Genomic DNA, 22,425 nt, shown 5'->3' with positions numbered 1-22,425 from the left:
CAGTGCCAGGAAGTCAGGCTGAAGAAGATGAGGCGGTAAAATGCTGGAAAGCCTGGAAGAACAGTATACAGATTCTCTGATACAAAAATGAGAAGCTAGAAGAGATAAGATGAATTATCATGATGATGAGTTACTGTGGTTATCTTATTTCAAGGAACAGGTACTTCAATGGAAAATTTACCCAAGTTCATTGAAAATGTAAAATAATTTTACTTAAAGAAATAGAGAATAAAGAAAGTGACTACAGTTTTAGTGTGGGTTCGATGCAAAGAGAAGATTAAGGAGATAATGCAGATGTATGGGTTGCCAAATGTTATGTTATTCTTTTATGTGGAAAAATGGTCTTTTCCCATCCCACTGAAGTATTTAAACATAGCTACAGCTTTAACAAAGTAAACTTAAACCCCACAGAATTAAGGTAACTCTCCAGAAATTTAGGAACTAAAAGCGGCAGAAGTTTGCATCACCTGTTCGACCTTTGTAAGAACAGCAGTGCAATCAGTCTTCTAAAGTTTTAACAGAACTGGTATAAAACTTGAGCAGGAGACATAAATTTTGCTGCATGCAAATGGACTGTATAACTGTTGAATCTTCAGCTGAACGATATAGACTGAGATAATACCAAAAGTCAATCCCTTCTTCAAGTTTCGTGTTACTGGATTTGATTTACTAGTAAAATCAGAAACCTTACGTAATCTTCTTGCACTCTGAGTTTGTCTGAGGCTTTTCTTTGTCCCATGTTTTCTGATTTTCTCATCTGAAAGAAGTACTTCACTTTTTTTTATATTGGTTGGAGCTACTCATCTACCAGCATGACTTAGCATTTATTGTCTTCATTCTTAAAGTTGTGAGATTTTTTTGGTTTTTAGGGGGCTGTGGGTTTGGTTTTTTTTGTTTTGTTTTGTTTTTAAGCAGGGCAGAACACATAACTCTTATTTCTACACAAAACCTTAAATCTGCCAACCTGTTACAGAGTGTTGCAAAGAGAAAAGGAGTATTTTATTTCCATATCTCAGTGGACATAAATAAAAATACTGTGTGCTTAAGCCCCATCAGGAACAATTTATATTTGGTTTTAGGACAATTACTGTATGATCGATTAGACTATGGGCTTTGCTGCCAAAGGGTGTTGTAGAAACATTATCATGGAAAGGGTCAAGAATCTGTATTTCTGTTGTATAGCAGTAGCCCTTAATTCTGCAAACCAGATACGGCTGACGGAAATTGTTATAGCAGCTTCACTGCAATTGAAAAACAGAGGCTGTAAATGAACTCAGTTAAAAAAAAAAAAAAAAAAAAGACAAAAGAAATCAGTACAGTAACCCTAGCGTCACCTATTTTTACATTAAATTCCATTTATTTTTTCACTAGCACCCATTTTCAGACTTTGATGAAACAGGATTTTTGGATTGCTAATCCACAGTATGTGTTACGTTCAGGACCGAAGGTGGATGAATGAAAATACAGCACTAAGTGTGGGCTGTCTGAAACCTCTGGTACTACTGGAAAAGCACAAGTGCAGAGAACAGGTGGGAGGATGTATGGGTTTAAGTCCATCCAGAGGTACTTGTTGGGAACCTTAGTGGCTGAAAAACAGTATGCCTGCAGTGATGAATATACATTTGGGCTCATTCTTGCAAATATGTAATTAAAGTCACCCTCTGTGACACTGATGTCAAATGTGTGGGTACACATAGTCAGAACCTCTCCCTGCATTTAAGGAAGATTCCAGTGAGCTTTGCATTCCTTCTACATCTTAAAGCTCCTTTCTCTGAGTGGCATTTTGTTTTATTTTGACAAAGTTACTGGTAATTATCAAATACCTTAGAAGCTGCAGGTTATATGCAGAATAGAGTTTCGACCACTTATGGGCCTTATGGGACAAGGAAAGCAAAAGGGCACAAAAATGCTCAAAAATGCCTTATTAATTCAACATGAGAATTAGTGGCTGAGCAAAGGGGTTGGCACCCTTTGTTGTGTGGGAAGTGAAATGTTCATTAAAGATTCACAGATTCCCCAGAAGTGTCCATATATAATTAATGCTGCCTGTAACTTCATGCATATAGTGGGAAAAAGCCCAATATATGGCTTTTGCATTTGCTATTTCAGTGATGTCCTATAGTAGTTTGTTCCAAAGTCTGAAGAAAGATGAGACATGGAAAGACAAATGGAGGGTTTTATTCTTCTTTTAAGAATCAATGTGTATTTGATAAAGTCTTTTATAACTCAGCTTTCCGCAGTCACTGAGAGCTGAGAATGTTTATTCTTTCTTAGCTTCACCCAAACTATTTGCTACTCCTGCTACTCATTTCTGGACTTATAATAGGCCAGTAGAGAGGGCTATGTCATTGAAATATGTGTACACGCATGCCCACAAACACGGACATGCTTACATTGTTCGTGTAGAATTAAGATTCTTCAAGTGGGTGTTCTATCTATACTGCTGTTGTAATGCAGTAAATTGCCAGATAACATTTGCATTCATATCACATTAATTTTAATCGTCTTCCACATAAATGTCGTAATAGCCTAACATAATCATAAACAACTTAACTTCGTGAGTATTTTATTCTGAACTTAGATAACTACTTACAGTACACCAGTTCTCTACTTAAAGTCTCAGATATGCCAACCTCAGCTTGATATCTCATTCCCTGTAGGCATACATTACTCATTTCAGTTCAGTCAGTGAGACTTTGTGTGACAAGCTATAAAAAGCTCTACACCACTTGGTGCATGGATCTGTTTGGTACCTGATAGAGGCAGATCTGATAGAGAATTGTGGACAATCTACTGTTCTCATTTCTCATCGCTACAGACCTGTCATAGGATGCTAGATAAACTGCTTGCATATGAAAACAGGAGATATTTTATAAGGCTATGTAGTTGGGTGCCATTTGAGGATTACTGGTAATTCTTATGACTGGATGCTTTATATGTTGGCATGCCAGGACAAACAACTGAGCAGGATTGATTTTAGAGCTGTCACCTGGAGAGCCATTCCACTGACGTTTGCAAGAGGCTGGGCTTGGGTTCATAATGTTTGGTCTTGTTTGAGGTGGTGTATAGATAGTATACAAGAAATCTGTGTGTGCTGTCAGACATGATACAGGATTCACAGGACAGCGATACTCTTTCAGACCGTTAGCTGGGGACCTGGCAGGATAGCCCGTCTCAGATTGCACTAGGAAATTGCATTTAGGCAGCTCAGAATTGAGCCCTAGGTCTTCACAGACTCCAGTGAGAACTTAGCTACTCATTCCACATGTAAGCACTAACATATTGACACTGAAATGTGGGGGTTGTAATCGTGGGAGAAATCACATCCTCAATATTTAATGCGTGGCCTGTTGTCAGGTAGACAGTGGGGATCAAGGGATTAATTTGGACAACTCTGAAAATACTACCAGTCTGTATCACATTGTTTCAGTTTCTGTTAATGTTTCCCTTGCAACAGTCCCTTTTTTTCTGGCTGAAGTCCTCAAGGTAGACTCAGGACACCCGGGTCCCAGTCTGACTTTGTGTTTAAATCCAGTGTCAGAGTTGGCCAGCCTTTTTTCTTTGTGTAGCTTTCCTGTCACTGTCTCAGAGGAGACCCATTTGAGATCAGTACGTCTGTTGGGCTAGTGTGCTTGCCAGTGATAAGGAGCTGCGTTGTGTAATGGAAATTCGTCTGGCTGAGCAATTAGAAAAAGTTGGGAAGAGAAGGGGAGGAACTGAGCCCCGAGCGAGGACGGCACGCCTGTTTTGTTTCCCATTGTTCAGCCCCGTTCTGTGACTCCTAGTGGACCTCTACAGTCACTCTACTCTCTGAGTTTATTCCATCTTTGTTTTTCTTATAAAATTAATTATAACAGAAGTTTAATTATATTTGTGTTTTTATCATTCAGGGAAAAAAAAATATTAACATCTAATGCAGAAAATTGCAGGAACGGGGAAGGCGGACAGTGGACCAGTATGCTTTTGGGTAACGTAGCAGAACTAAAGAAGGAAGTGTATTAGAGGCCAGGGAGATATCAGGGAATGCTTTCTATCGGTGACAATAACTGCTGTCTCTTGGGCCATTGCCATGACTTTCACGCCTTCTTGAGATATGTTTTATTTTTGCCTTGGCAGTCCACCCTTTTGAGAATGAATGAATGATTTTTGAATAAAGCTGCCTAATTAAAGGCCTTAAATTCTACCCTAAGTGGAAAGCTGAATTCTGCCATGGGCTGTGAGTGCACTTCCCTAACATGGACAGTATTTCTTCTGGGAGTCTTCTGGGAGCTGCATACATGTTATGTGAGGACAAACTGGGCCCCATTGCCTGTCATTGAACTTATGTATTTGCTTTTTCTCCCTCCGCTTCTGTAAACCAGCTTTTATTTTCTTTGTTGTTGTTTTTTCTTTTTTTATTTGAGACTATAACGACTTGATTCCTTCATCACTCCTCTTTCAATATCTTGCTCTTTTCCAAAGAATTGTGCAGTTTCTTGAGCACTGAGGTACGAACATCTCTAAATTTGTCTTTCTAACAAGCTACAGAGAGCTGATTGAAGAATTACTTGCACAGAAAAAAAATAATCATTTGAGTTACAAACTGTTCACAATTAGGACACTGAGTCAATTCTACATCTGTTAGGTAACTTACGTACTGTTTTGTCAATCAAAACCAACAACTAAGGCTTCTCCAAATGAAGAATTCTTTTTTTTTTTCCTCATGATGGTGTCACTAGCAAGGAACATGGAACAATAGGAGTGAATCTGTAAAGTAAAAGTCCTGAGGACTTGGATGTCCACACTTAATACATTTCTGGTGGGGGGTTATTTGAAGTAGGTCTAGGCAGATCCAGTTGAGGTTGGAGTGCATTAGTTTCACCCTTGGAGCACACCTGGTTATTTTCCGTTGACAGCAAACCAGTTCATGTGAGATTGCTCTGATGTGAACCAAAACATGGTATAAGCAGGGGTGACCGGGAAGTCATTTAAGAAGTACATTCTGGATCCAAATAAAAGTGCTAATGTGGATGCATTGATGTTGTATTAGCATTTTTTCTATCCCCTTTTAGTTTTTAAACGTTGACACCCAAGACAGAAATAAATAACGATAATGAAAAACACAAATAAGAATTCTAAGTTTCCAAATCCGTAAAAGTTTTGTAAATGCCTTGGGAAACTGATATTCTTGGAAATACACCCAACAGCTGTTGAGACACAATAGAGATTGCTCGTGTGTCTATACTGCAGTCTCTGCTATGACATACTTGAGTTGGCTGTGTGGTCAGTGACACCTGCACATAGCCACTGTAATGGGTGGTGGTTGGAATGTGTTATTTACTCAGCTTCTTGGGCTTTTGAAAGCCACACAGTGTTGTCTGCTGCTGTGGCATTACTGTCAGCATTACCCAGATTCAGCATTGGTGTGGCCATATTCTGTACAAGCTACAGCTATGTAAGGAATTGTGTGGAGATATGCACTATGTATACTTTCTTATAAGAAATAAAACAGGCTTTAACATTTAGGTAAATAGTCACATGGATGAACTCTGGTAATTTATGAAAATAATCTGATAAATTAATGAAAGAAAGTTTGTCAGAGCATGTTGAGAGAAGAGATGGAGAGGCTGATAGCTCACAATTGCTAGCACCGAGTTGTTGGATGTGGATCTCCTCCGCCCTGTTCTTTCTTTCCCTTCATAAGCATTTGGCATAGGTCATGGGTAGAAACAAGCCAGTGGTCTAAGTGGACCTTTGATCTTCCTCATTTGCCTTGTCTTTATTGCATGACTCAGGTTGTCCACTATCCAAGACACCCATTACTTCAGTGGGCTTGGATCAGGCCCTCAGGGCTGTAATTGCTCAGCTGATTAATGCCACCAGGTTTTCAGAAATTTGCAAAGAAGTGGTTGCACACAGTTCCAGTGAATCTGGGCATTGTATGTGGACAGAGCTCTTCTAGGGGTTTTAAAGGATTAGATGTAATAGTAGTGTACACTGAGACGGAAAGTGTGATAATCTTAGTTAAGGAGCCTGATTAGGTGACAAGCAGCACGGAAGTTCACAGTGTTTTCATTGAAAAATATCTTTTGTATGGTTAGATGAATATCCTCTTGTCTTCTCTAACAAAAAGAAAGTTCTTGTTTTAAGATTACTCCATGCTGGCTCCATAAAGCTTCCTTGGGTATCTAACTCCTTTGTTTTGCAGTAGCGTTTAATCACTTGCAGTATCATACACTCTTCAACCATGCACATTATCCCCTAATTAATATGACTAAGCCCCTCTTGACTATAAGACATGTTGTTTGTTCAAACACACTTACAAATCCATTTTCTTATCAGTTCTTTGCTGAACATTTACACAACGGGATACTGTTTAAATATGAAAATAAACCTTTTTTTAAAAAAAAAATTGTTTGACCCACCCACCTGGCCTCCATCTGTGATTGTTCTGTCTCTGCAATCTGTTGTCTGCTTTTCCTCAGCGTGTTCTTTATCTTTTTGGACGGCTGCTATCTTTGAGCAGCTTTATTGCCCCTCCCTATTTTCTCTGTGCTTAGTAGAAAGTGACATTTCCAAATCATAAGGATCAGCCAGGCAGATTTGATATGCTCTCTTCTATAAGACACACTTCTGCTCAGAGTATGCAATTAGTAAAGACAACTTCATTTCACAGTATCACAACTCATGCTGTAGTATTTGGAATTAAAGCATTGTGTGAATCTGGGAAGTTTTCTCATAAAAATTTGTAGCAGATCAATCTGTCAGAGTTAGCAATGTTATTTCTTACCATAGACTTACTGAGGCAAACCCAAAAGTTTCTTCATATTTTATTCCAGTTCAGTTTTGTATCAGTTAATTACTATGGTAATGCTTTTCCTTTATATTTTTTTTTTTATTTTTTCATTTAAGAGGAGCTGTGTGTTTGTAATCTGTTAATAAACTGATACTCTTAATCTTTAGATAAACAGGTTACATCTTTTCTTTTTTTTTTTCTTTTTAAATTATAGTTAAATACTTACACAGACAGTTTAAATTTCCTGTCTATGTGCTGAGATAAAATTTGTTGTCTGCAATGAACCTGGAAGGGAATCCCTTCTTAAAGAAATCAGAGTGTATTTTTTTTTGTTTCCTTTCCAGAAATATTTCTGTTTCTTCCAGTTGCAGGCCAAATGTAATTGTGGAGAACAGTTGCTTTTTTGCATTAAACTTTCTCCAGAAGCACCACAATGGATTGATAGGCATGAACACATTTTTCTAAGTAGGACAATCAGCGTTAAATGCAGGAATATCTGAGACCAGAATATGCAATTAAAGTTATTTTTGCATTCTGTAGCACCGTTGTGCAGAAGTGGAGTAATTTCTGTCTTGTGGGTTCTTAGAAGCTGGTCTTTTGGATGAATTTGCCTGCTGTATAATGATGGCCTTGAGGAATGCGTTACAGAAACCTGTGAAAAATTTCTTCTGGACTGAGGCCTGGAATGGTAATGGTAGGTCGTTGTCCAAAGGAAACAAAAATGTGTTATTAACTTATTTTAATTTCATTTCAATTGGAAAACTTATAGAGATGGCTGCTTCTGTTCTATTTTATGATGAAGCCCTCCAGATTTATTTCTTGCCAGACAATTATTAAGAGCCATTACAGTTAAGTTAAATTAAACATCCACATCTAGCTGATTACGTGAAAGTTTCAGGAAGTCCAGAGCAACGCATCTGTTTGCACCACTTTCTTTACAGCCAACTTTATCCTTGAACCAGGTGATCTAAGAGTCCCCAGAAGCCCTCTGTTATTTCACAGGGGACAAAGCGATTTCATGAAAGCATTTCAGATTATCTGAGGCCTTCGTAAGAAACTCTCCCATGATATTTGTATTTGGACATTTGTTGTAAAGGAGGATTTTGGGGCAGCAGGACAGAGTCATCTGTGTGAGGGAAGAGGGAATGAGTGAACCCAATACTGTTCTCTCCACAGGAATACAACAAGATACTCAGGTTATATTTTTACTAAATTTACATTTTATTATTGCAGCAATTAAGCACTGCTGCTGAAAGAAGTGTTTCCGTCATTTCTCAGCCCCCTGCTCCTCTGCTGTGCCTTCACAGACATTTAGTAGCTATAAGGCTAACTGGATTGAGGAACTAATGAAACAAACAGCACAAAGTTACTTTTACAGTAGTATGTCAGAAGGTTTTGTAAATAAGGCTTTAGTGGCGTGTGAATGATCATGCCTGTATAATAAAGCACTTAAAACTTTATTTTTTAATTAATTTCTAATTTAATTAATATATTATTACTACTTGCAGAAGCAGATTGCTGTTGGGGAACTCCTTTGTCAGCATAGGTGCATCTACCTTGTATTTTGGACATCACTGTTGAGCCTTTGAGCAAAACCAGACTGGCTGAGTGTCCAGGCTTTTAGAGACTAATGTTAGGTGAACTTCATGGTGTCCTGGGAAGAAAAACTTGGCCTGATATCCTCCAGCTGGCTTGAGCAAACACTGTCCCACCCATGCCTGCCCATGGCTGGGATCAGGCAGGCAGCTCAACATATGGACTTTCCTGGAAAGCTGCAGAGGGGCAGATCTAGTCTGTAGGCAGCCTGAGGAGTGCCTAGCTGTAGGCATCTGCTCTTCCTGGGGCAGAATAAGCCATGTGCCCCCATGGCCACAGGACTTGTCCATTGAGGAATGGCTCTGAAGGAAGAGAGGCAAGCTGGAAACTTTGATCTCTGCACATGTAGACCTCTTTGGCTGGCAGACCTGGCTGATGTGCCTATGATAGACCAAAACTTACCCACGTTTCCTCTATCCCTCTGATGGCAATTTCGAAGCAACTCCACCAGAAAAGCTATCATTACGAGCCTTCCCTTCACCAGTTCATGTTTCTTCTGGAAGTTTCTTGGTATTGCTCCCAGAAAAGGAAGAACAGGAGTAGCCAGGGAGTGAGGAGGTTTTTGCAGGTATTTGGAAACTGCTTTTGTGTGATTTGGTGAAAACTCAGTGATTTCCTGATTAGAGGACTCTGACAGCCAAACTGGCAAGACTATGACTGTTCATTTTGCAAGAGAGATGGGAGTCTTTGGGTGGCTTAATAGGCATTAGAAATGCCCATCAGGGGACATGTCCACTGCTCCATATAAAAGTTTGTCATATCATTGCTGTGTTGCAGCAGTGCTGGATAGTGAGGTTGCTATTTAGTGTAAGATGGCCTTTCTTTGTTTGATTTGCGATAATGAGGCTAAAAGATTCTGAAATAATGAAGTTGCTTAAAAAAAAAAATCAGTAAAAGAGGAAAAAATAACAGGTCCTACCTAGTAACCAGTACTTTCATATTCCACTGTACATCTCTACCTTTAATATTGTGGAATCATTTAGGTTGGAAAAGAGCATTAAGATCATGGAGTCCAACCATAAACCTAACACTGCCAAGTCCACCACTAAACCATGTCCCTAAGTGCCACATCTTTTAAATACCTTCAGGGATGGTGACTCAACCACTTCCCTGGATGTCCTGTCTCAATGCTTGCTAACTCTCTCCATGCAGAATTTCCCCCTAATATCCAATCGGAACCTCCCCTGGTATAATTTGAGGCCATTTCTTCTTGTCCTGTCCCATGTTATCTGGCAGAAGAGACCGACCCCACCTGCCTACAGCCTCCTTTCAGGCAGCTGTAGAGAGCGATAAGGTCTCCCCCAGTCTCCTTTTCTCCAGGCTAAACACCCCCAGTTCCCTCAGCTGCTGCTCATCAGGCTTGTGCTCCAGCCCCTTCCCCAGCTCCGCTGCCCTGCTCTGGGCACGCTCCAGCACCTCAGTGTCTGTCTGGTAGTGAGGGGCCCAAACCTGAACACAACAAATTTTTGTTTTCATTGAATTCAAAGGCTTTTGCTACAGTGGAAGGTCAGGTAAGGAGGCCATGAGAATCTTGTTGGCTTTAAATTTAACGATGTTTTTTCAAATATTTTTTATGTTTTCCAAATGATTTGTCAATTATCAGGTTTTGTTGTATTTTTATTTAAAAACCAAACAAACCCAAAATATGTATCTCCTCCCCTCCGCTCTCTGTTGGTTTTATTACTGCTTGGAGCTTTTTTGATGTATTTTGTTCTCTTTAGAAAAGAACAAGAAACCTTCCCTAAGACCTGTTGGCAGTCACAAAGCCTGAATGCAATTTAAACACCGGAAAGGGTTCATTTGTGTATGGACAGACAAGGTATGGCTGTACAGAGCCTGTGTGACATCAGAGGAGTTGAGCCATAGCATTGCCACTCTCGAGGTCCCAACCCAACTCAGTAAGCTTGTTTGTTATCTAAGTGGCAACACTGTGTAAGCAAGCTCACTACATTATAGACTATAAAGAATTTTTTTGCTGCTTCATTGTTTGAGGTACACCCCAAGAACAAGGAAGCAAAAAAACTTAAAGAAAAAGCTCATGAAAACATTCTAGTGTATTAATTTAATCATCAGGGGTTTTTTTTGGTGGGTTTTTTTCTTTTCTTTTCTTTCTCTTTTCTTATGGCTGTTAATAGTTGATTTTTGTACAAGTTAAAAAAAAAAAGACAAAGACATTAATACAGGAATGTGACAAATATAGCATAATTTTTTCATACATCTCTTTAGAAAAAAAAGCACCACTTACACTGTGGGTTGCATAGCCAATTTCTTTTCATTGCAGCAATGTCTGTTGTCTGCTGATGCATCTAATGGATGTTTTATTCTGCTCAGTTAGATAATCATAGAGCTTCCCTATCATAACACCATAACTTCCATAACAAGTTAGTTGGTGGTCTTAGATTTGCTGAATTCTTAGTCACTGTATTTTTAACAGGTGTTTTAATAAAAGTTAAAGAAAATTTCATAATTAAATATTACCAAGGCAGTAAAAGAGGAAAAAAGAAAACACCAAGATGCAGAAGCTATGAGCAAATCAAGGGCATTTTTCCATTAATTCTTTGACTGGTTGAGAACCTTTTGAGGAAGATAGGTAAAATTTCTATTGCTGAAAAAACTTCAGGGATGGATTTTTTTTTTTTTTTTTTTTTTTTTTTTTTTGTGACATACCTGCACCATGTCCTGCAAAGTGCAGAGCACTTGCTCCTGATCTGGCTAATCAGTCGAGCTGTCACTCAGCTCTGCACAGAAACTACTGAAGCATCTTGCAAACCTAATCTTGAGGGAAGGGCATGGCGAAAGAAAAGGAAAAATAAAGGAAAAAAATGAACAGGAAAACCAGAATATCTTTTATCCTTTCATTTCTTTAATCCACCATTCACATTTGAACTCTGTTTAGTAAAAGAGTTGCATTTATTAGCATATTTGTGTCTTTGTATCTCTCACGTTAATTTCCACCAAATTTTCATGGTGGCTTTACATTTGTGGTTCCCAGGAACGTTAATGAGGCACACATGCCCATATCCCTGCAAACTCTGAAAATGGGGAGAAACATGATGTCATAGCCTCAGTGCACAGCTTTTAACTTACCTAGTTAATTAACTCTGGTCAGACTATGCTAGATTTTCTTTAATTTCCGTTTAAATGTAGTCTTTTATGTACTTTTCAGAATTGTTAGATTCAAAACAATTTTGCTGTTACAATATAATGACATTGGGTATTCTTTGTTTTGTGGGTTATGTTCTTCAACCTGATTACCTTGTCCTTCTGTGCAAGTTATTTCTTTGCGCCTATGTTTCTCTGCAACTACATAAGTTAAAAGGGCACACATGATAACATACCCAGGTTTGTGGGTTTTTTTTGGTTGGTTGGTTGGTTGTTTTTAAAGCAGAATTGCAGAGAGGTAAAGTTTCACTTCAGTGGAAAAACTGGAATAAGTTACTGCTACTCAGCAAGCATTCTATTTCTGGATCTGTATTTATGTGAACAGCAGTACGTGGAGATCTCTCAGAAGACATTAGCAGGACTTTAGACAACAAGGGCATATTAGGTTTAGGAAATGAATATGAGGTCTGAGAGATTCCTGACAGGCAGCAACAAACATTCAGTGGATGATGGTGTGCAGCCATGGGACAGCCCTATTTAGATATGTCATTCACACTATGGCTGAGGCACCATTAAAAGTCCTGAGTTTACTCTAGCTAGACCATACAACATAATTCCTTGGTTGAAACATGAATAATCTTTAGATGCTGTTGCAGTTTAAAAATCAAGCTAAAATAAACATCTTTTTTAGCTAGACATTTATCATTGCATAGTAGTTAGACAAATAAAATACTACAGTGTAAGCACCTTATAAAACAATATATATTAGGTGCCAGAGAAGGCGTAACAGATGCCATCTCTCACTATAAAAGTAATTTACAGTTTCAAACATAGCCATGACTTGAACGTACACAAATTGTTGGAAAAGGGGATCAGAAGTTATAAAGTCTCCATTTGTTACTGAATTTCTTATGTATGATATTTCACACGGGAATCCTCATTTGGGAGTTATTTTATAATGGTCTGCTTTCCGTTTCTCTAAACTTTTCAGATGCATTGGCTAAAAAGTGCCTGTGGCTGATATTGTGATCTGCCAGACAAGTATCTCGTAAGAAAACAATGTCCCCCAAATAATTTTCAAAATTTTATTTTTATACTGTGGAAGAGTAAACACATTTTGTATTTCTGGTGTCTCCCATGCCAAATTCTCATACCTTTTTAGTGGGTTAATACAGAAGAGGGTTGACAAATCTTGCTATAATCACTACGCTATGTTGTTTTCATCCTCCTTGTCTGCTGCTCATTTTTGTTGTGAAAAACCCTAATATATCAGTGACAGGAGGTCTGGATTTGTGGCCGACTGTTATAATTACTCCCACTGAGGCACTGTCAATAGGATTAAAATAAAGATTCAGGACCTGTCCATCACAGATGAGGTCAGCAACACTAGCAGTGGGAGTACTGTTTCTGCAAGCTGTGCTTTCAGTCCTGAGTTATGGAACCATAGGCATTAATATGAAGCAAATATTTGAAAGCTCCAGTGGAGAAAGACCAGCCTTTTTTCTGCATTAGCTAAAATATCCATCTGTAATAAATAATCTAACAGCATCCATCTATGTCCTGATCGTACATATATGTATGTTAATTTTCGAATGTATCAGAGCCACATAGTTTCAATTACAAAACAATCCATTTTGCATTTTCTAATTAATAAAGTCTTTGCAGCTGCATAACTTCATCCAGGAAGCATCTGCACAAACTGCTTGTGTATACAAAATTTCTGTGAAAAGAGGGTTAGCTGAATTATCTTTAATGTTTGCAGGCATGGGGAGGGTAGAAAGGTAGGGAGTTGATTAAGATAACACAAAGCAAATCACAAGAATGGCAGCTTATGTCCACACAGATATAAAACAAAGTCTAGCCACTGCTTGGAGCAAAAAACCACAATGTGTGGGCTTGCTTTAACGTATAGTCAACTTACTTTATTCAAGTGAAGAGAAGAGAGGAACTGAGGGGAAAACCTGAGCTCTCCCGAGGTGGGCAGTCATTCTGCTGTGCTTCTCAGTGGGACCACAAACCCCTAAGTAATACTGTTGTTGTTGAAACTCTGATTACGCCTTTGCCATGTGTTGATGCTGATTTTCAAAAAGTATCAATTTTTAAATGTTAGTTTCATCTTCTTTAGTGTGCATGAAACTATGGCGTGTATGCCACCAAAACTTACTTGTGACAGCAAAGTCAGGGAATGGAGAGCAAACGAGAATAAACACAAGCTGTCTTGCTCTGCTAGCACAGTGTTTCATCTTTTTCTCAGACCAACCTACTTTTTATAATGGGATCAAACAGTAATTAGTACAGTCACCTCTTTGCAACTCATTATGTTTCATTATTTTCATAAGAAATAAAAAAAAACAAATATCAAAAGTCATGTTCAATCAAGTGTCTAACATGCTGAAAGAATTGTGTGCCCTTTAAGTCTTAAGCTGATATGCCATCTGGAAACCTTGCACTTCCACAAATGGAGATTTCCTTTTTTAATTTGTTTGTATTATTGTAGTAGCAAATAATATTCTTGATTAATGTGTCAGTGCCCTACAACTGTTTACTCTTTCTCCTATGGTTATATAAACATCAGTTGTTACACATGTCACTCATAGCCTTCATTATATTTCCATCATCCCTCCAGTTTAAGTTCCCTAGCCTTTCTAGAAGTAAAAATGAATCTCAATAGTGTTTATAGTGAAAAGGTTATATAAAAATGAATGGTACACATCCTTTTTCTCCTTTTTCCTGTCCCACAAGTGGGACTCCAGACTGCTGTTTGCTGCTCTCTACATCTGCCTTTGTTCCCCCTACCAGAGGTTCTTGGAATTCTTTTTTATAAATACAGAAAGAAAAATATACATTATTTGATCTCTACCAGGCCACTAAGGCATGTGATGAGCTCACAGGAGAGAAGTTGCTATTTTTCTCTATAAGCTGCAGTCAGCATCTCTAGTTACAGCAGCTAATGCCTTGTGCCACAGATGTGGCACCATAGTTCTTAGTGTGAGTTCCTCAGTATTTACTTGTGGCTTTGCAATATTCCATTATTTACAGAATTTGATTAGGCACTTAAATGATACCAAATACATTTTGTCTCAAAATGTTTGTGATTGCACTGATGGCGGTGGCATATTCGAGTGAGTGCCATGCACTGATGCTGCAGCCTTGCCCAGCCGTGTACCAGACCCTACTGTCATGGTACGGCCTTGCTGTGGCTGAGTGCTACTGGATGTACAAGAAGAAAGCAACGTAGTCCATGCCAAGAGAGACTGCTAGTGTCATCTTCACCAGGGTCTTTCATCATGTACAGACAGAATAGGTTACTGCTTTATCTAAAGCTTCCAGGCAATGAAGTTTAAATACGAAACATCAATGTCCTGCTCAGGTTTGAACTGCAGCTCCATGGCATAAAGAGGGTCTCTCATCCATGGGCTGTTGACATTGTCTTTGTATTTCACAGTGAAACTCTGCCAACTTCCCACCAAAAGAAACCTCTTTGCTTTGTAGAAGAGCTGGCAAGATTGGCTCTGAGGAGCAGCTGTGGCTATAGCAGGCAAATAAAGAAATCCAAGGTGCTGGGCAGCCCTGGGAGGGTCACTGACGGTTGGTCCCTAACAATGGTGAGACTAAGATACTAAGCAAAGAGTTGTGCTTTGGCTGAAGCACAACTGTCTTCTCTATTTATTATTGATTTTGTATGTGGGGAAAGAATTAGCAACTAATTTTTGCTTTATTTGAAGACTGGTTTAGGTTAGGCTGGTAGGTGTTACTCTGCATCTTTGTGCTGTTAGTGATGTGTAAGACTTTAAAGCAGCTCATTAAGCAAAATGGGAGCTTCATCTGGGAAGAGCTGTTCTATTAAATTAGCAGCTGTGAATGACACACCACAGTAAATGGAAGTAAATTTATTTTGTGCTGGCTTTCTTCCCTTTCCCTGCTCCATCTTTTCCAGTACCTCAGAAGCCCTTCAGCCCTTCAGCAACAAAACTGCTCCTGGGTCTTAACTTGCTTGAGGAAGATCAAATGAATTCACATTTTACTCAGATCAACAATAATGAGGATTATGGCTACAGCATCACGGTGCTGCCTTACCAGTCATATCTTCCTGCATATGTCCCATCATTCCTTGCATTCTGTACCTTGATTTACAATATAGGTTCCCTTTATAGGGGAGAAACGCTGCTGTTGAGTTGTCTCCTGCACTAATGAATTGAAATATTAAAATGGATGTGATCAAATATAATTTAAGTTGACTCAAGCTTTACCATGAGGTACTTTTGTGGAGCAATACCTGTATTTATCACCTTTAGATTTACCTGTACAGAGCTCTCAGTAATGTTTGGGTAATGTGTTGTTTGTTTTTGGTTTGGATTTTTTTTTTTTTTTTTTTTTTACATTTAAAGTTGCTTCTGGAAGTAGTGGCAGTGGGGATTTTATGCCACCTGTCCCTGTGATCTTAAAAATATTACCTTCTAAGGAACTAAATTGGGTCAAAATAGATGGATTTAAAATAATGTAGAACAAAAAAATACGTTTAAATTACTTGTAATATCAAAAAAATTCACCATGGCAATTTGGCAAGATAGGACAAAAGGGAGGAAAAAAGGAGTACAAAAAGTATTTTTGAATGGTTCTTTCCCATCTGTGATCTGTAATAGCTCACTGGCAAGTTATCACACCTTTGTAAGTGGTCCGTGCAGCACACTCTCTTGGTAGAATTTTCAGTTGTAAGTTTCTTGGCAAGGACAATGATATATGTTAAAAACAGATGAAGATTCAGAGCTCCCCAATTTTTGAGCAATAATCCACTGCTGGGCTGAATTTTTTTTTTTTTTTTTGGGGGGGGAGATTTAAATTTACAAAGAAAAAGAATTTAGTTGTATTCCTCCAGCGAATACTTTTAATTGCGTGTACCCTTGCATACCCTCCTTTCTAAAGAATTGCAATGTTATATAAAATCCTTTTTAAAAGTACTGTTTTAAGACTGTTAAAAGTGTCAATGATGGAATATCCTGCCCCTTATATTTATGGGGTGTATAAGTTGAAGGGATGGTTATTAAATGTTGCCACAAACCTCTTATTGGACAAAAAGCTAATGGAATGGTAGCGTGGTACGAGTACCTGAACCTGCCACCTGTGGTATGCTGTGCAGGAGAAATGGCTTTCAGTCATGGAAACTAGCCACAGACATTCAGGTCCTCTGAACTCTAATAAAAAATGCACAGTTACCTTAAATAGTAAGTGACTAAGCATATAGACATCTTGATCAAGTCATCAGAAAAAAAAAATGGAAAGGGGTTTTCTGTTTACGTTTTGTTATTTCTGCCTGAAATCTCTATTTTACCCTCTGCGTCTGCTTTGTAATGTTCCCTGCTGAGAGGGACAGACTGGAAACACAGTAGGGGTCTTTGCCTTTTAAGTTGCTCTTTGCTTTGCAGAGGGCTACGTGCTGGAAGACCTGGTGTATTTGTCCAGTGTTTTGCTCAGTATGAGAGAAACATGACTATTTAAGAAAGGCAGGAAACTATTACTTGGTAATTTTAACTACATTTCAATTACAAGTATCGAAAGAGCAGACAGAAGTTTAAATATATGTCTTAAGGTACACGCATACAAATCAGTTCAGCTTTTGTACTCCTTGTCTTTGGCCAGGAAATTCTGAAACAGTCTTGAATGAAAGCGTTAAAGGATAATTCTGAGTTAAATTTGCCATAACTATGAATTCATGAGTCATGTTTATCCAAACTGTCTTTCCAAAATTCTTTCTGTCTTCTTTTGTAAAATGCATATGTAACAGCTACTGTGGTAGAATCAAACTATAGCATGTTTTACAAGCAGGGCTAGATTTTCTTCTCATGCAAACTTGTGCCCCTTTGTCAAAGTCAAAGGATACTTGCTTTGCATGCTAATATTCTTTGCCAGGTAATTTAGCTTCCATCCACTGTGTTTTTTCCACAAACAAACTCTAAATGTTATGGTGATTTCTGTCATTTAGGCGTTTTTTGGTTTTTTTTTAATGTAAAGTTTGTATATTGGTAGGGAGTAACAGAGGGCCAGAATTTCCTATAATTTTATACTGGTATATGATACACAGTTGATTTACATAATTCATCAACTTTAATCTACTTTTGTCTTTAAGTATTGCCACTATTTTTTTTCTCTCATCGAGAAGTGTCATGTTGCTGGAGCTACACTGTGCATCCAGTCCAAAGGCTATTAAAATCAAAGACACTCCTCACTGACTTCAGTGAAATTTGGATAAAGCTCATTGTTTTCATGCTTTTGTCATCACTGCAGTACCAGTTCCAAATATCAGTGTCTTTGGATACTTTGCATTTCTGTTCTGAGAAAATATCCAAGCAAATACGAATATAACCAAAGTAAATCCTCACTCTCCGAATTCAGAATGACTATTTAACTAGCTGTAATATTTTGATACCAAATACAAAGTTTCACCCACTGTCCCTTTTCTTTGCATACAGGTGGCGGCTTAAGGTTGGACGGTCTGTTAGGGTTGGAAAAAAACTGAAATAAAATAGTGTGGTTGAAAAAGCCTCTGCTTGATTAGAAGGTTCTGGAGGACTTTTGTGTTCTGTTTTTCATGCTAACAGTGTAAGTTTGCCCATAACCTCAATGCTGAAATGGAGTCCTGAGTCTGTTTCCAGTTTTAGCGTAGTCTGATCCCCACTTCCCTCTTCCTCATCCCCTTCCAGCTCTCATAGTTTATCCGTTCTTAAGCTAGCTGTCTAGGTCGCAGTCCTCTGCTTGGAACGGTCATTATAGGTGTGTTTTGTGGGTGTTTCTGCTTTGGGAGCTGTGACAGTAGCTGAAAGAAGTATTTCTAAACATCAGGTTTTTTTACTTCCATGGGTTCGCAGCAGGCAAGCTGATCTTACGCGCCTATTTCCAATTATCTACCTTTTAACTCCCCCTTGAAAATTTTAGTAAATTCGTTTGAGCCTAGTTGTTTCTGTGAAACTGGAAAAACCATTTGTGCAGCTTATGCTCTCTGCCCTCCTCCTTTTCCTCCTGGTTCCTACCAGCACCATCCATCCAGCAAGTGTTCATGCCTCATTCTTTCCTTGGGATTAGGGTTCACTGGTGGGTTACAGCTTCTTTGGGTTTCTCAGATCAGGGAAGAGTAACGTTTGCTCCATTAATTCCAAATCGACTAGTTTAGATACCAGAAACACTTCAGTGGCCTTAGAGCAGAGCTTCTCCAGACTGTTTTTCCCTTGTTTAGGCCTATCGCAGGCATCCAGCTGTTTCACACCATTATTGTACTCTTCTTTGGCGAAAAACAGATGCTTGTTATATTTCTATGGCTTTCTGTGTTAAAATATTGTGCTGCCAACTGCCGAGGTATTTGTAGTGCATGCTTGAACTCATAAAAATGCTACAAAATCATTAACAGCATCAACTGAAGAAAAAGAAATTGTAAGTATAATATCTTGCTTGCGCCAACATGACAGAATGGGTAGTTTAGACATTTACAGGAATGTGTACCCCATGTGACAGACAAAAATGAATGATCGGAGTAGTAGTCCATGCAAATCTAAACCGTAATTTGTTTTGTTCTGCCTTAGCTTGTGGCCGTGGGTTCTACAAATCCTCCTCACAAGATCTGCAGTGCTCCCGCTGCCCTACTCACAGCTTTTCTGACAAGGAAGGATCTTCAAGATGCGAATGTGAAGATAGCTATTATAGAGCACCTTCTGATCCACCATATGTCGCATGCACAAGTGAGTCAGTCATGAATTTAATAGTAAAGGACATTGCTTAACCAACCAGGTGCAGCCACTTGTAGCTAGTAGTTTCGGTTGGCTTTGCCTATATTTGAAAAGTACATTTACAACAGTAAGTGAATTTGAAAGGCGGGGGGTGGGGTGGGTCGGGGGGAGGAATTTGACGGTGAATATAGAATCAGCATAAATATAGTTTCATGTTTGCTCGATATAACGCTGGACAACTTTGCATGTTGGGTAAGTGTTGTAACTCATTGTAATTAGAAAGGCATAATTTTCCCATGGCTGTAAAATTGTTGTAGACAATGTGCTTTACGTGATATAGTACCAGAATGAGTAACATGAAAAATGAAAAGTAACCTGTGCAGATATGAGCTTTGATTGAACTGTAGTCAGATCTGGCTTAACCTTCTAATTACAAATGGAATAGCCTACACAGATTGGTGGTGCAAACAGTAGAAGCCTCCTAAATCCAAAGCAGCACCAAATATCTCTGTAAATCATATCAGAGCTGGTAACAAAGGACTAGGTGCAGTTGGTGCAGTACGTTTAGAAGAGACGAACAAATCCCATACTTGGGAAAACTATAAAAGACAACCTTTAAGGTACATTAACCAATCCTTTTAATTGCACAAAAGAGATATGGCTAAAGTCAGTTGCCGTAAATATACAGACAATTGTTATTCTGACGCCTTAATGGAAAATAAATAAAACTCTTACCAAGCGAATTCAAGGAAGCTTTTATGCAGCTTGTTTTAAAAATAATGAAATGTTTATGTGCAGAGAAATGCTTCAAATGTTTTCTGTCTCAGTAATTAAAATGCTAGCTCCATGTCCCACTGTGGTTCTGTGCAATTACCCTGGACTTTTTTGTGTGTTACACAGGACCTCCATCCGCACCACAGAACCTCATTTTCAATATCAACCAAACTACCGTGAGTTTGGAGTGGAGTCCTCCTGCTGACAATGGGGGAAGAAATGATGTCACCTACCGAATTTTGTGCAAGAGGTGCAGCTGGGAGCAGGGTGAATGTGTTCCCTGTGGGAGTAACATTGGATATATGCCCCAGCAGACTGGATTAGTAGATAACTATGTCACTGTCATGGACCTGCTAGCTCATGCTAACTATACGTTTGAAGTTGAAGCTGTGAATGGAGTTTCCGACTTGAGTCGTTCCCAGAGGCTTTTTGCAGCTGTCAGTATTACCACCGGTCAAGCAGGTAAGTTTTCATCACTTACGATTCTCAACACTATGAGACAGAGAGAAATTGGGAACATGCAAACTACAGATGCAGTAAATCAGGAGCATGTTTGGTGTGTTCTGGCTCATTAATCTTTTCACCTTGCCAACTAGTTAATTTGAGCTTATACCATTTCATGGTAACCTGTCCTGTTTTTTGGCCTCGGGATTGCTTTCAGAAAGCATTCATGAAGGACTTAAAGAAGACATATGGCTTTATTATTAAATAGATTTTAACTCTGCAGCTGTTTTTCTTCTTACGTCATTGTAGCTTGTTTCTTAGTATTTGAAGATAAAAAAAGTAGATGTGACAGTGCTACGCAGGATTCCTTTCTGAATTTTTTTAACCTGTATGGGAATCCTAGGTCACTGGAAGATGATTTGGATATCTGATGGTGTTTTCAGTGTTAATGTTTTCCCTCAGGATAATGTTTCTAATTTATCTTATATTTCCAGATATGTGATTATGAGATTCAGTGAGAATGTGATGATTATTCTTTGTTTCTTCTGCTTATCATAATCTGACAGGTGAAATGTCAGGGAAAATAAAATCAAACTAGCATATGACCCCAGGGGGAAAAAGGGCTTTAGTTGTCTGCATGCTGAGTGAGAAAAAGAGAATTCTCTGATTTAGGTTTCTGAAATGACGAGTGGCTTGTTAGTAAAAATTATAGGCAGTAGTGCACTGTGGGCTTTAAGAGAGGATAGTAAAACTAACCTTTTACACATTGAACAAAAGATCTTAAACAGAACCTTAATTGCAAGATCTGGCTTCTGAAGAAATGTTTTAAAAGAAAATATGAAGTGAATAACTGATGCTTGCTGTAAGAACAGCTAACCAATGTTTTAAAGGATATTTCATACTTACATCTTGGAAGAAATTTTAATGACTGTGATCAAGCTATTCTTTTTTAGTGCAGTAGAAATGATCCCCTACAGCAATGCTTTGAACTGAGGACAAACTCACTGTACAGGGGCAATGAACAAATAACTGTAGTTATTTTACACTTTAAAGATAGTCATCTAAGGGGAAAAAAAACCAACCCCAAAACCACAAGAAATTTAATTCAAAACCTTCCCTCCCTCCCCCCAAACCTAGGACAGTTTATATAGTTGTTAAAATTAGGCTGGAATACTTACGAGATATTTGGTTTCCCCATAGTGCTTCCCTGGATACCAAATGCACATTGTATATTATTTTGGAACCATCCCTGTGACTGAAAGGATTGGTCCCTGTGCTTGTTCAGGTCTTGGAGTTTATGATGAGATTTTGAGCACAATGAACTTACCCTGAAACTATTTTTGCACCACAGATTGCATTATTTTGGCACCTTGATTTTTCACCTTTAAAATAATTCTCTATAATTTTTCAAATGTGCATGGGTGGACAGTGTTCTGCTCTCTGTAGATTTCTGTACAGAGCTACCACATGAATAAGAGTATTTGGACTTTTTTTCTATTTAGCTAAATCAAATTGGCTTTACTTCATGCGCTTTGATGGTTCGGTGGCACGCAGGGTAAAGGAAAAGACAGTGCAAATTGGTGGCTATCACATCTTAAGAAGATGAAAAAGCCTTAGTCCAAATGTGTTACCCCCAAGATAATTCATTACAGTTAATTCTCTTGTGTTCTCATAGTCATAGATTTGTAAGGATTTTTAGGGCAGATGACATAAGATGGTTGTGTCTTGTAAGTAACACAAGCTATAAGATTTTATTAAATGATCCTCACATCAAGCTCAGAGATGTTAGTGAAACTATAGCTTGCATATATATTAGAGACAACAACTAGACTTCACCTAGTGATGTCAAGTGATGGAAAAACCTTCACCCTCCTTGAGAAGTTTTGTAAGAGCATGCAGCAGGGAACAGGACACCTGACCCTGTTCCTTCCCTGCTCTCCAGTTTGCTGTGGGAGCGTGCACAGGGGAGCATTTCCCAGTGCTACAGAATCTGACACTGTCACTGTTGAGAGAAAGGGT

General features: G+C 38.6%; 1 protein-coding gene across 5 annotated transcripts in view; it reads left to right on the top strand.

Annotated features, from left to right (window-relative positions):
- The window catches only part of EPHA7 (EPH receptor A7), a 170,443-nt gene that overhangs the window by 37,830 nt on the left and 110,188 nt on the right, over positions 1-22,425 (top strand). For all 5 annotated transcript variants that reach the window (XM_037392606.1, XM_037392608.1, XM_037392607.1 and 2 more), the window contains exons 4-5: positions 19,045-19,200; positions 20,089-20,424. In XM_037392606.1, coding sequence (XP_037248503.1) covers positions 19,045-19,200; positions 20,089-20,424 — 492 coding nt within the window. The remainder of the gene's footprint in view (positions 1-19,044; positions 19,201-20,088; positions 20,425-22,425) is intronic.

This window comes from Falco rusticolus, chromosome 6 (assembly GCF_015220075.1).
Source record: "Falco rusticolus isolate bFalRus1 chromosome 6, bFalRus1.pri, whole genome shotgun sequence".
Classification (NCBI taxonomy): Eukaryota; Metazoa; Chordata; class Aves; order Falconiformes; family Falconidae; genus Falco; species Falco rusticolus.
Note: the sequence above shows the minus strand (reverse complement) of the source record. Positions and strands in the feature narration are given on the sequence as shown.